The sequence below is a fragment of the Oncorhynchus gorbuscha genome, linkage group LG12, assembly GCF_021184085.1.
Source record: "Oncorhynchus gorbuscha isolate QuinsamMale2020 ecotype Even-year linkage group LG12, OgorEven_v1.0, whole genome shotgun sequence".
Classification (NCBI taxonomy): Eukaryota; Metazoa; Chordata; class Actinopteri; order Salmoniformes; family Salmonidae; genus Oncorhynchus; species Oncorhynchus gorbuscha.
The window spans coordinates 80277659-80290158 of record NC_060184.1 but is presented as its reverse complement, the minus strand read 5'-3'; the positions used below and the strand labels follow the sequence as shown (position 1 = coordinate 80290158).

The 12500-nt window shown below is 44.8% G+C and overlaps 1 protein-coding gene across 23 annotated transcripts in view; it reads left to right on the top strand.

Annotated features, from left to right (window-relative positions):
- The window catches only part of LOC123991433 (eyes absent homolog 1), a 150429-nt gene that overhangs the window by 97058 nt on the left and 40871 nt on the right, over positions 1 to 12500 (top strand). For all 23 annotated transcript variants that reach the window (XM_046293044.1, XM_046293038.1, XM_046293032.1 and 20 more), the window contains one exon: positions 1330 to 1419. In XM_046293044.1, coding sequence (XP_046149000.1) covers positions 1330 to 1419 — 90 coding nt within the window. The remainder of the gene's footprint in view (positions 1 to 1329; positions 1420 to 12500) is intronic.

Genomic DNA, 12500 nt, shown 5'->3' with positions numbered 1-12500 from the left:
CTAGAATTTCTTCTCCTCTTTATGAGGTCGTAGTGTTCTGGAATGTAGGAGAATTCCAAAGGTGTAAAAGTCTCGATAGATAAGATAGATAGATAGATAGATAGATAGATAGATAGATAGATAGATAGATAGATAGATAGATAGATAGATAGATAGATAGATAGATAGATAGATAGAGACAAATCATCAGTGGAAGAGTTTCAATCCAAAATGCTATACATTTTCAGAAATGTTGGTAAATGAGGTTTTATTGTTTAAAGAAATTATGAAAAAGATTGGTGTGTTTTAAAAACAAATCTAATCATGGCATGGGGTTGTTCAATGAAAGACGTGTATTTGTTTAAAATCTATCACTTTATGGTTTCATTTTCAAAGAGAAAAATAATGATGTTTTGTAGGAAAATGCTATATATGCTATTTAATCCTGTGTGGTACAGCGGTCTAAGGCACTGAGCAGGAGTCTCATAGGACGGAGCACAACTGGCCCAGCAGCGTCCGGGTTAGGGGAGGATTTGGCCGGGGCAGGCTGTCATTGTAAAATAACTTCTTTAACCGACTAGTTAAATAAACGGTAAATAAAATACAATATAACATAAGACTGCCAAATTCTCAGATGAATAATTACACCTAGGTTTCACACAGTGCAGTGTAATAAAAAACTACATTTGAATAAATATCTGTACAAATGATGCGTTTGTGAAAACAATAATAAAAAAAGTATAATTTATAATAACTTAATTCAGCAATATGTGATCTGTATGGAAAACATTTACCTTTGACAATTTAGTCATGTACCAAATGCTCTTATCTAGAGTGACCTAGAGTAATTATCTTCAGATAGCTAGGTGAGACAACCACATATCACAGGCAAATAGGATAGGATAAGTAATCCCTCTCACCCCCCCCCCCTTAAGTTTTAGATGCACTATAGTAAAGTGACTGTTCCACTGGATGTCATAAGGTGAATGCACCAATTTGTAAGTCGCTCTGGATAAGAGCGTCTGCTAAATGACTTAAATGTAAATGTAAATGTAAATATACAGGATCAAATATATGGGATCAAATATACAGGATTAAATATATGGGATCACATTTACAGGATCAAATATACGGGATCAAATATACAGGATCAAATATACAGGATCAACAACAGATATAATGTGTTTTGCAAAAAAATAAAACAACGCATCAATCTATGTTATTTACAAGAACCTGTACGTCGTCAATGCATCAATCTACGTTATTTACAAGAACCGGTACGTTTACATAAATGATGATCATTGGTATCTGTTGTATGCTTTGCCGTGATGTGTCGATGATATTCTCCAGGATCCCCCGACGTCGGTGTCACTGGGACTGAGGATGGAGGAGATGATCTTTAACTTGGCAGACTCTCATTTATTCTTCAACGACTTGGAGGTACGTGGCAGAGTCTCTCTTTTATTCTATTCTAATACCTCTGAGCGTTTTGTCCCCTTCTCTTGTTCTCTCTTCCTTCAAACCCCCTTATATTCCAGAGAACTGACCTATAAGAGGACCTGGTCTCTCTTTCTGCTCGCTAGATACATCCACGCCCACACACCTCCCTCTCCTCCACCTCCTCCTCCTCCCCCTCCTCCTCCCCCTCCACCTCCTCCTCCTCCTCCTCCCTCCTCCCTCCTCCTCCTCCTCCTCCTCCTCCTCCCTCCCTCCTCCTCCCCCTCCTCCTCCTCCTTCTCCTCCTCCTCCTCCCTCCCTCCTCCTCCTCCTCCCTCTCCTCCTCCTCCCCATCCTCCTCCTCCCCCCCTCCTCCTCCTCCTCCCTCTCATCCTCCTCCTCGACCTCCTCCTCCTCCTCCTCCTCGATCTCAACATGAGTATATACATTACATTACATTACAGACTACAGACCAGATGCATCAGTAGTGTAGACATTACATTACATTACATTACATTACATTACATTACATTACATTACAGACTACAGACTACAGACCAGGTGCATCAGTAGTGTAGACATTACATTACATTACATTACATTACATTACAGACTACAGACCAGGTGCATCAGTAGTGTAGACATTACATTACATTACATTACATTACAGACTACAGACCAGGTGCATCAGTAGTGTAGACATTACATTACATTACATTACATTACAGACTACAGACCAGGTCCATTAAAGTTTTAGCAAAAGCATCAACAACCATTTAATAGCGGGGAGCCAATTGAGCCCAGTTCTCAGTTACCAGGCCCAAGGGACACTATGAATTTTACATGTGCTGTCAGTCCCTCAGTCTGTCATCATTCCTGGGCCGGTCGGGAGCCCTCGCTCCTGACCGACCCCTCTTCTCTCCCATAGCAACTGAGGAAATTTGACTCTACTGTTTCTCTCTCTACATCTCCTATCCTCTCCTCTGCTCCCCTCCTCTCCTCTCATTCTCTCTACATCTCCTATCCTCTCTCTACATCTCCTATCCTCTCTCTACATCTCCTATCCTCTCTCTACATCTCCTATCCTCTCTCTACATCTCCTCTCCTCTCCTCCCCTCTCCTCTCATTCTCTCTACATCTCCTATCCTCTTCACTGCTCCCCTCCTCTCCTCTTCCTCTCTCTACATCTCCTATCCTCTCTCTACATCTCCTCTCCTCTGCTCCCCTCCTCTCCTCTCATTCTCTCTACATCTCCTCTCTCTACATCTCCTCTCCCTCTCCTCTTCTCTCCCTGTCGGTCTCTCTCCCTCTCCTCTTCTCTCCCTGTCTGCCTCTCTCCCTCCCCTCTTCTCTCCCTGTCTGTCTCTCTCCCTCTCCTCTTCTCTCCCTGTCTGCCTCTCTCCCTCTCCTCTTCTCTCCCTGTCTGTCTCTCTCCCTCTCCTCTTCTCTCCCTGTCTGTCTCTCTCCCTCTCCTCTTCTCTCCATGTCTGTCTCTCTCCCTCTCCTCTTCTCTCCCTGTCTGTCTGTCTCTCTCCCTCTCTTCTTCTCTCCATGTCTGTCTCTCTCCATGTCTGTCTGTCTCTCCCTCTCCTCTTCTCTGTCTGTCTCTCTGTCTGTCTGTCTGTCTCTCTCCCTCTCCTCTTCTCTCCATGTCTGTCTCTCTTCCTCTCCTCTTCTCTCCCTGTCTGTCTGTCTCTCTCCCTCTCCTCTTCTCTTCTCTCCCTGTCTGTCTCTCTCCCTCTCCTCTTCTCTCCCTGTCTGTCTCTCTCCCTCTCCTCTCCCTGTCTGTCTCTCTCCCTCTCCTCTTCTCTCCCTGTATGTCTCTCTCCCTCTCCTCTTCTCTCCCTGTCTCTCTCCCTCTCCTCTTCGCTCCCTGTATGTCTCTCTCCTTCTCTCCCTGTCTGTCCTCTCCTCTTCTCTCCCTGTCTGTCTCTCTCCCTCCTCTCTCTGTCTCTCACTGTATGTCTCTCTCCCTCTCCTCTCTCTCTCCCTGTCTGTCTGTCTCTCCCTCTCCTCTTCTCTCCCTGTCTGTCTCTCTCCCTCTCCTCTTCTCTCCATGTCTGTCTCTCTCCCTCTCCTCTTCTCTCCCTGTCTGTCTCTCTCCCTCTCCTCTCCCTGTCTGTCTCCCTGTCTGTCTCTCTCCCTCTCCTCTTCTCTCCCTGTCTCTGTCTCTCTCCCTCTCCTCTTCTCTCCCTGTCTGTCTCTCTCCCTCTCCTCTTCTCTCCCCCTGTCTGTCTCTCTCCCTCTCCTCTTCTCTCCCTGTCTGTCTCTCTCCCTCTCCTCTTCTCTCACTGTATGTCTCTCTCCCTCTCCTCTTCTCTCCCTGTCTGTCTCTCTCCCTCTCCTCTTCTCTCACTGTATGTCTCTCTCCCTCTCCTCTTCTCTCCCTGTCTGTCTCTCTCCCTCTCCTCTTCTCTCCCTGTATGTCTCTCTCCCTCTCCTCTTCTCTCACTGTATGTCTCTCTCCCTCTCCTCTTCTCTCCCTGTCTGTCTCTCTCCCTCTCCTCTCCTCTCCCTGTATGTCTCTCTCCCTCTATCTTTCTCTGTTCTGGTGAATTTGACACCCGTGACCCAGGTCTTTCCGTTGGCTCTGGTCAACAGTAGTGCACTATGTAGGGAATAGGGTGCTGTTTGGGACCGAACCTCAGTGTACTACTCCAGGCTGACCACCCCTCTCAGCAGAGGAAATGTTTGGTTTGATATTTAAGCCTGAAGAGAGTTGTGGCCGGTCTGCCAAACCGTATTAGTCACCAGCATGTTCTGGGGAAGAAAGAGAGAAAAAAGGGAGAGAGGGGAGAAAGAGAGGAAGATGAAGGGGTTGAGAGAGAGAGAGAGAGAGAGAGAGAGAGAGAGAGAGAGAGAGAGAGAGAGAGAGAGAGAGAGAGAGAGAGAGAGAAATAAAATGTTTGTTTTCCCTCTGTCAGACAGCCAAAGGAGTAGAGTGACTGAGAGATTACAAACACAGTCGTCGTGATCAAAATAATTGACTGCAATTGGCTGGTTAAATATTTCCTCATGCTTTCGACCAATCACTACAATCCAGAAAAACTGCACTTTCTTTTTAATAGATGTGCCCCAGTCATTTGCAAAAATGGCAGTTTGTAACAAAAGCTTCAATATGTTGTTTCTTCCAACATCTGTCCTGTGTTGTCAGCAGTTCAACCGTTCGCTGCTTTTATAAAATGGTTTTATGATGCACATTGTTCTCTGATCTATCTCAACTAAGGACGTTATGACTTTAGGTTTTGACACTTTAAAGTCCCTGCGTTTTTCCAGTTTTTAAATCTAGAATAGAAAATAGCATGCTAATTTTAATCCCCCATCTCCATCATCTACCTGTTGATACGCCTGTTTCCACATGGTTATCATCAACGTAGGCCCCTGCAGTGGGAGTGTTAATGCCCTGTGTACCACCCAAATGACACCCTATTTCACCTAGATAGTTTGTGTGTATATATTGATATGTATTTTTTTTAATGTAAGTTCTGACCTTGAGCTGTTCTTGTCTATTGATGTTCTGCATTATGTCATTCTACATTATGTTTTGTGTTCTGTGTTCTGAGTTCTGTGTTCTGTGTTCTGTATTCTGTATTCTGTTTTCTGAGTTCTGTGTTCTGTGTTTTGTGTTCTGTGTTCTGTGTTTTGTGTTCTGTGTTCTGTGTGGAACCCCAGGAAGTGTGGCTGCTGCTTTTGCAACAGCTAATGGGGATCCTAATAAAATACCAAATACCAAATATTCCCACTTAGTGCACTACTTTATACCCTGCCCAGGGACTGCGGTTGAAAATTAGCCGGCTGGCTGAAACCGGCACTTTTACTGAAACCTTGATTGATGTTCACTGTCCCTGTAAAAAATAAACTCAAACTTTGGATACTGTCAATGCCCTGGTAAAAAGTAGTGCACTATATAGTAAATGGGCTCTGGTCAAAAGTAGTGCACTATATAGTAAATGGGCTCTGGTCAAAAGTAGTGCACTATATAGGGAATAATTTGCCATTTGGGATTGTTCCTGTGAGTTGTCACAGCGAGGCCTGCATGACATTTCCTCTTTCTTTCGCTCTGATTTACAAACAGCTGTAGCTAAATAGAGGTCCACTATAAATCCCAGCAGCCAGACAGAAGATAACCAAGCAGCCAGGCAGCAGATAATCAGGCAGCCAGACAGCAGATAACCAGGCAGCCAGACAGCAGATAACCAAGCAGCCAGGCAGCAGATAATCAGGCAGCCAGACAGCAGATAATCAGGCAGCCAGACAGCAGGTAACCAAGCAGCCAGACAGCAGGTAACCAAGCAGCCAGACAGCAGATAACCAAGCAGACAGACAGCAGGTAACCAAGCAGCCAGACAGCAGGTAACCAAGCAGCCAGACAGCAGATAACCAGGCAGACAGACAGCAGATAACCAGGCAGCAGCTAATCAAGCAGAAGATAACCAGGGAGAGGATAACCAAGTACAGGATAACCAGGCAGCAGCTAATCAAGTAACAGCTAACCAGGCAGCAGCTAACCAAGTACAGGATAACCAGGCAGCAGCTAACCAAGTAGCAGCTAACCAGGCAGCAGCTAATCAAGTAGCAGCTAACCAGGCAGCAGCTAACCAAGTACAGGATAACCAGGCAGCAGCTAACCAAGTAGAAGCTAACCAGGCAGCAGCTAACCAAGTAGAAGATAACCAGGCAGCAGCTAATCAAGTAGCAGCTAACCAGGCAGCAGCTAACCAAGTACAGGATAACCAGGCAGCAGCTAACCAAGTAGCAGCTAACCAGGCAGCAGCTAATCAAGTAGCAGCTAACCAGGCAGCAGCTAATCAAGTAGCAGCTAACCAGGCAGCAGCTAACCAAGTAGCAGCTAACCAGGCAGCAGCTAACCAAGTAGCAGCTAACCAGGCAGCAGATAACCAGGCAGCAGCTAATCAAGCAGAAGATAACCAGGTAGAGGATAACCAAGTACAGGATAACCAGGCAGCAGCTAACCAAGTAGAAGCTAACCAGGCAGCAGCTAATCAAGTAACAGCTAACCAGGCAGCAGCTAACCAAGTACAGGATAACCAGGCAGCAGCTAACCAAGTAGCAGCTAACCAGGCAGCAGCTAACCAAGTAGCAGCTAACCAGGCAGCAGCTAACCAAGTAGCAGCTAACCAGGCAGCAGCTAACCAGGCAGCAGCTAACCAAGTAGCAGCTAACCAGGCAGCAGCTAACCAAGTAGCAGCTAACCAGGCAGCAGCTAACCAAGTAGCAGCTAACCAGGCAGCAGCTAACCAAGTAGTAGCTAACCAGGCAGCAGCTAACCAAGTAGAAATTATTGGTGCATTGTCTCTGTGTGGTGTATTAGAGAGACTATTGGTGCATTGTCTCCTGTGTGGTGTATTAGAGAGACTATTGGTGCTGTGTCTCTGTGTGGTGTATTAGAGAGACTATTGGTGCATTGTCTCTGTGTGGTGTATTAGAGAGACAATTGGTGCTGTGTCTCTGTGTGGTGTATTAGAGAGACTATTGGTGAGGTGTGTCCCTGATGGTAATGCTAACTGCAGGGTATGTGGGAACCAGGGGCCTCTCTGGGCCTAACCTAGCCCTCTGCTCTGCCCTCTCAGTGGGGTACCAACCTGCTGTCTCCCCCTCCCTGGATGAGAAAACAACCCGGCCCTCCCGTCTAGACTACAGAGGCCATGAGGGCAAACCACTCAGAGAGAGAGCGAGAGAGAGGGAGAGAGAGGGGGACAGAGAGAGAGGCAGAGAGATTGAGACAGGAGGGGGAGAGATACTTTTGTGAGTGTAATGTTTACTGTTATTTTCTGAATGTTTATTTAAATTTTGTTTATTATCTATTCCATATGCTTTGGCAATGTTAACACGTTTCCGAATAAATCGTTTGAGTTCAAAAAGAGAGAGGGAGAACGAGAGGGAAAGAGCGAGAGAGGCAACCCACGTTCTGCACAACACACACACAAATGCTGGGAAAACACATTATAGTTATAGACATTATATACATTTAGTACCTGTTGAGCAACCCTGATACTGTAAACCTTGATACTGTAAACTGTGATACACTGTAAACCCTGATACTGTAAACCCTGATACTGTAAACCCTGATACTGTAAATTGTGATACTGTAAACCCTGATACTGTAAACCTTGATACTGTAAACCTTGATACTGTAAACCCTGAAACCTACTGTAAACCTTGACCCCTTGATACTGTAAACCTTGATACTGTAAACCTTGATACTGTAAACCCGGATACTGTAAACCTTGATACTGTAAACCTTGATACTGTAAACCCTGATACTGTAAACTTTGATACTGTAAACCTTGATACTGTAAACCTTGATACTGTAAACCCTGATACTGTAAACCTTGATACTGTAAACCCTGATACTGTAAACCCTGATACTGTACACCCTGATACTGTAAACCTTGATACTGTAAACCCTGATACTGTATACTTTGATACTGTAAACCCTGATACTGTAAACCCTGATTCTGTAAACCCTGATACTGTAAACCTTGATACTGTAAACCCTGATACTGTAAACCCTGATACTGTAAACCTTGATACTGTAAACCTTGATACTGTAAACCCTGATACTGTAAACCCTGCTACTGTAAACCTTGATACTGTAAACCCTGATACTGTAAACCCTGATACTGTAAACCGTGATACTGTAAACCCTGATACTGTAAACCTTGATACTGTAAACCCTGATACTGTAAACCTTGATACTGTAAACCCTGATACTGTAAACCCTGATACTGTAAACTTTGATACTGTAAACCTTGATACTGTAAACCTTGATACTGTAAACCCTGATACTGTAAACCTTGATACTGTAAACCCTGATACTGTAAATCGTGATACTGTAAAAGTGGGTTATTTTATAGCTCCCAGACTGCGGTGTGAGAGTTAAAATATTCTCTACACACACACAGACAGACAGCTCCACGCAAGATCTCACCCCGTGGGGTCAAAATGATCACAAGAACGGTGAGCAAAAATGCCAGAACCACATGGGGGGACCTAGTGAATGACCTGCAGAGAGCTCGGACCAAAGTAACAAAGCCTCCCATCAGTAACACACTACGCCGCCAGGGACTCAAATCCTGCAGTGCCAGAAGTGTCCCCCTGCTTAAGCCAGTACATGTCCAGGCCCGTCTGAAGTTTGCTAGAGAGCATTTGGATGATCCAGAAGAACATTGGGAGAATGTCATATGGTCAGATGAAACCAAAATATAACTTTTTTGGTAAAAACTCAACTCGTCATGTTTGGAGGACAAAGAATGCTGAGTTGCATCCAAAGAACACCACACCTACTGTGAAGCATGGGGGTAGAAACATCATGCTTTGGGGCTGTTTTTCTGCAAAGGGACCAGGACGACTGATCCGTGTTAAAGAAAGAATGAATGGAGCCATGTATCGTGAGATTTTGAGTGAAAACCTCCTTCCATCAGCAAGGGCATTGAAGATGAAACGTGGCTGGGTCTTTCAGCATGACATGATTCCAAACACACCGCCCGGGCAACGAAGGAGCGGCTTCGTAAGAAGCATTTCAAGGTCCTGGAGTGGCCTAGCCAGTCCCCAGATCTCAACCCCATAGAAAATCTTTGGAGGGAGTTGAAAGTCTGTGTTGCCCAGCAACAGCTCCAAAACATCACTGCTCTAGAGGAGATCTGCATGGAGGAATGGGCCAAAATACAAGCAACAGTGTGTGAAAACCTTGTGAAGAATTACAGAAAACATTTGACCTCTGTCATTGCCAACAAAGGGTAAACAAAGTATTGAGATAAACTTTTGTTATTGACCAAATACTTATTTTCCACCATAATTTGCAAATAAATTCATAAAAAATCCTACTATGTGATTTTCTGCATTTTTTCCCTCATTTTGTCTGTCATAGTTGAAGTGTACCTATGATGAAAATTACAGGCCTCTCTCATGTTTTTAAGTGGGAGAACTTGCACAATTGGTGTGTGACTAAATACTTTTTTGTAGACACTGGCATGATGCTTTTGAAAAGTGGCAGGATTGCCCGTAGGAATTGTATTTATAGTTTTAGATACTTAAATGTCTACCTGTGGGTTTCTGTCTAGTCAACCATAGTGATCTGTCACTTATTTTCAGCGTTTCAGTCAATTAGAAATTTGTCTCTCCCGTTGATTATCTCTCTTCCCTCTCTCTGTCTTCCTCCTCTCTCTCTCTCTTCCTCCTCTCTCCTCTCTCTCTCTGACATAGGAGACATATGTTTACATTGCCAAAACAAGTGAAGTAGATAATAAACAAAAATGAAATAAACAATTAAAATTAACAGTAAACATTAGTTTCAAAAGAGTAAAGACATTTCAAATGTCATATTATGTCTATATACAGTTGTAGTACACAAGGGAAAATAAATAAGCATAGATATGGGTTGTATTTATAATGGTGTTTGTTCTTCGCTGGTTGCCCTTTTCTTGTGGCAACAGGTCACAGATCATGCTGTTGTGATGTACACTGGTATTTCACCCGTGTAATCTGAGGGAAATATGTGTATCTGTGTATATGCTCTCTCTCTCTCTCTCTCTCTCTCTCTCTCTCTCTCTCTCTCTCTCTCTCTCTCTCTCTCTCTCTCTCTCTCTCTCTCTCTCTCTCTCTCTCTCTCTCTCTCTCTCTCTCTCTCTCTCTCTCTCTCTCTCTCTCTCTCTCTCTCTCTCTCTCTCTGTCTCTATCTCTCTCTCTGTCTCTCTCGCTCTGTCTCTCTCTCTCTCTCTCTCTCTGTCTCTCTGTCTCTCTCTCTCTCTCTCTCTCTCTGTCTCTCTCTGTCTCTCTCTCTCTCTCTCTCTCTCTCTCTCTCTCTCTCTCTCTCTCTCTCTCTCTCTCTCTCTCTCTCTCTCTCTCTCTGTCTCTGTCTCTCTCTCTGTCTCTCTCTCTCTCTCTCTGTCTCTCTCTCTGTCTCTCTCTCTCTCTCGCTCTCTCTCTCTCTGTCTCTCTCTCTGTCTCTCTCTCTCTCTCTCTCTCTCTCTCTCTCTCTCTCTCTGTCTCTCTCTCTCTCTCTCTCTCTGTCTCTCTCTCTCTCTGTCTCTCTCTCTGTCTCTCTCTCTCTCTGTCTCTCTCTCTCTGTCTCTGTCTCTGTCTCTCTCTCTCTCTGTCTCTCTGTCTCTCTCTCTGTCTCTCTCTCTCTCTCTCTCTCTCTCTCTCTCTCTCTCTCTCTCTCTCTCTCTCTGTCTCTCTCTCTCTCTCTTTATTGGCATGAGAAACATATGATTACATTGCCGAAACAAGTGAAGTAGAAAATAAACAAAAGTGAAGTAAACAGTACAAATGAACAGTAACAATTACATTCCCAAAAGAATCAAGACATTTCAAATGTCATATTATGTACAAAGAGTTAAAGTAGGCATCTCTCTCTGTGTGAATGGTGTGAGTTGATGATAAAGTAGGTATCTCTCTCTGTGTGAATGGTGTGAGTTGAACTCAGTATAAAAGGATGAATACCTGTGCTTTGTTTGGGGTGGCTGTTTTGAATTCCGTGACTGTTCAAGCACCGGTTGTGGATTGGATCTGAAGAACTGTTCTTTGTTCCCAACATCCTGTCACTGACCCCCTAGGTAATCACCCCCCCCTCCACCTACCACCCCCACCCCAACCCCCTCCACCCCCAGCCAGGGGTACCTGTTGGTGGGAACTTAGAGAGGAGATTCGTGGGGGTCACGGAGGAGGACCACCACCCTCCCACACACACCCCTCCAGTCCCCCTTCTCTCCCTCAGATAGGGGGGATGACAGGGTCTGCCAGTGGAAGGGTAGTGAAACAGCATTGAGAACCTGCGAACCATGGATGGGCCTTTTTCACATGGAATTAGCTTGTAAGGCGAGAAGGAATGCTCTCTCTGTGTGATGATGGCTGTTAGCTAGCCAGGTCTCTCTGTGATGACGTCTGTTAGCTAGCTAGCTCTCTCTCTCTGTCTGAGGACGGCTATTAACTAGCTAGCTCTCTCTCTATGTGATGACGGCTATTAATTAGCTAGCTCTCTCTCTCTGTGATGACGGCTGTTAGCTAACTAGCGCTCTGTCTGATGACGGCTATTAATTAGCTAGCTCTCTCTCTGTGATGACAGCTGTTAATTATCTAGCTCTGTCCCTGTGATGACGGCTGATAGCTAACTAGCGCTCTGTTTGATGACAGCTGTTAATTATCTAGCTCTGTCCCTGTGATGATGGCTGTTAGCTAGCTAGCGCTCTGTGTGATGACGGCTGTTAATTAGCTAGCTCTCTCTCTGTGATGACGGCTGTTAATTAGCTAGCTCTCTCTGTGTGATGACGGCTGTTAATTAGCTAGCTAGCGCTCTGTGTGATGACGGCTGTTAGCTAGCTAGCGCTCTGTGATGACGGCTGTTAATTAGCTATCTCTCTCTCTCTGTGATGACGGCTGTTAATTAGCTATCTCTGTCTCTGTGATGACGGCTGTCAGCTAACTAGCGCTCTGTGTGATGACGGCTGTTAGCTAACTAGCGCTCTGTGTGATGACGGCTGATAGCTAACTAGCGCTCTGTGTGATGACGGCTGATAGCTAACTAGCGCTCTGTGTGATGACGGCTGAGAGAGAGAACAGGGAACAGAGAGAGTGGTAGAGAAAGAGTAGAAGGAGAAAGTGACAGAACGGAGAAGAGAGAGAGAAAACAGGGAAGAGAGAGCGAAGGGAGAAGGATTATATGACGAGAGAGAATGTCCCTGTTGTCAGTGACTCAAAGGATATTTTATAATACATGCAGCCATGGTTACCTAGAACATCTCTAAAAGGAGAACAATAGGGAAATTCAGATAGGAGAAACTAGTACGGATGTTTTTACCAGCTGTAGTATGGTAGGGAGGGTCAATAATTTGGATATTTACATCCTGAGCATTGTACACCTATTTCTCTCGCCACCCCCCCTCTCTCCCTCTCTCTCTCACCCGCCCTCACTCTCAATTCAATTCAAGGGCTTTATTGACATGGGAAACGTGTTAACATTACCAAAGCAAGTGAGGTAGATAATATACAAAAGGAAATAAACAATCAAAATGAACAGTAAACATTACACACAAAGAAGTGTCAAAAGAAAAAAGTCGTATTAC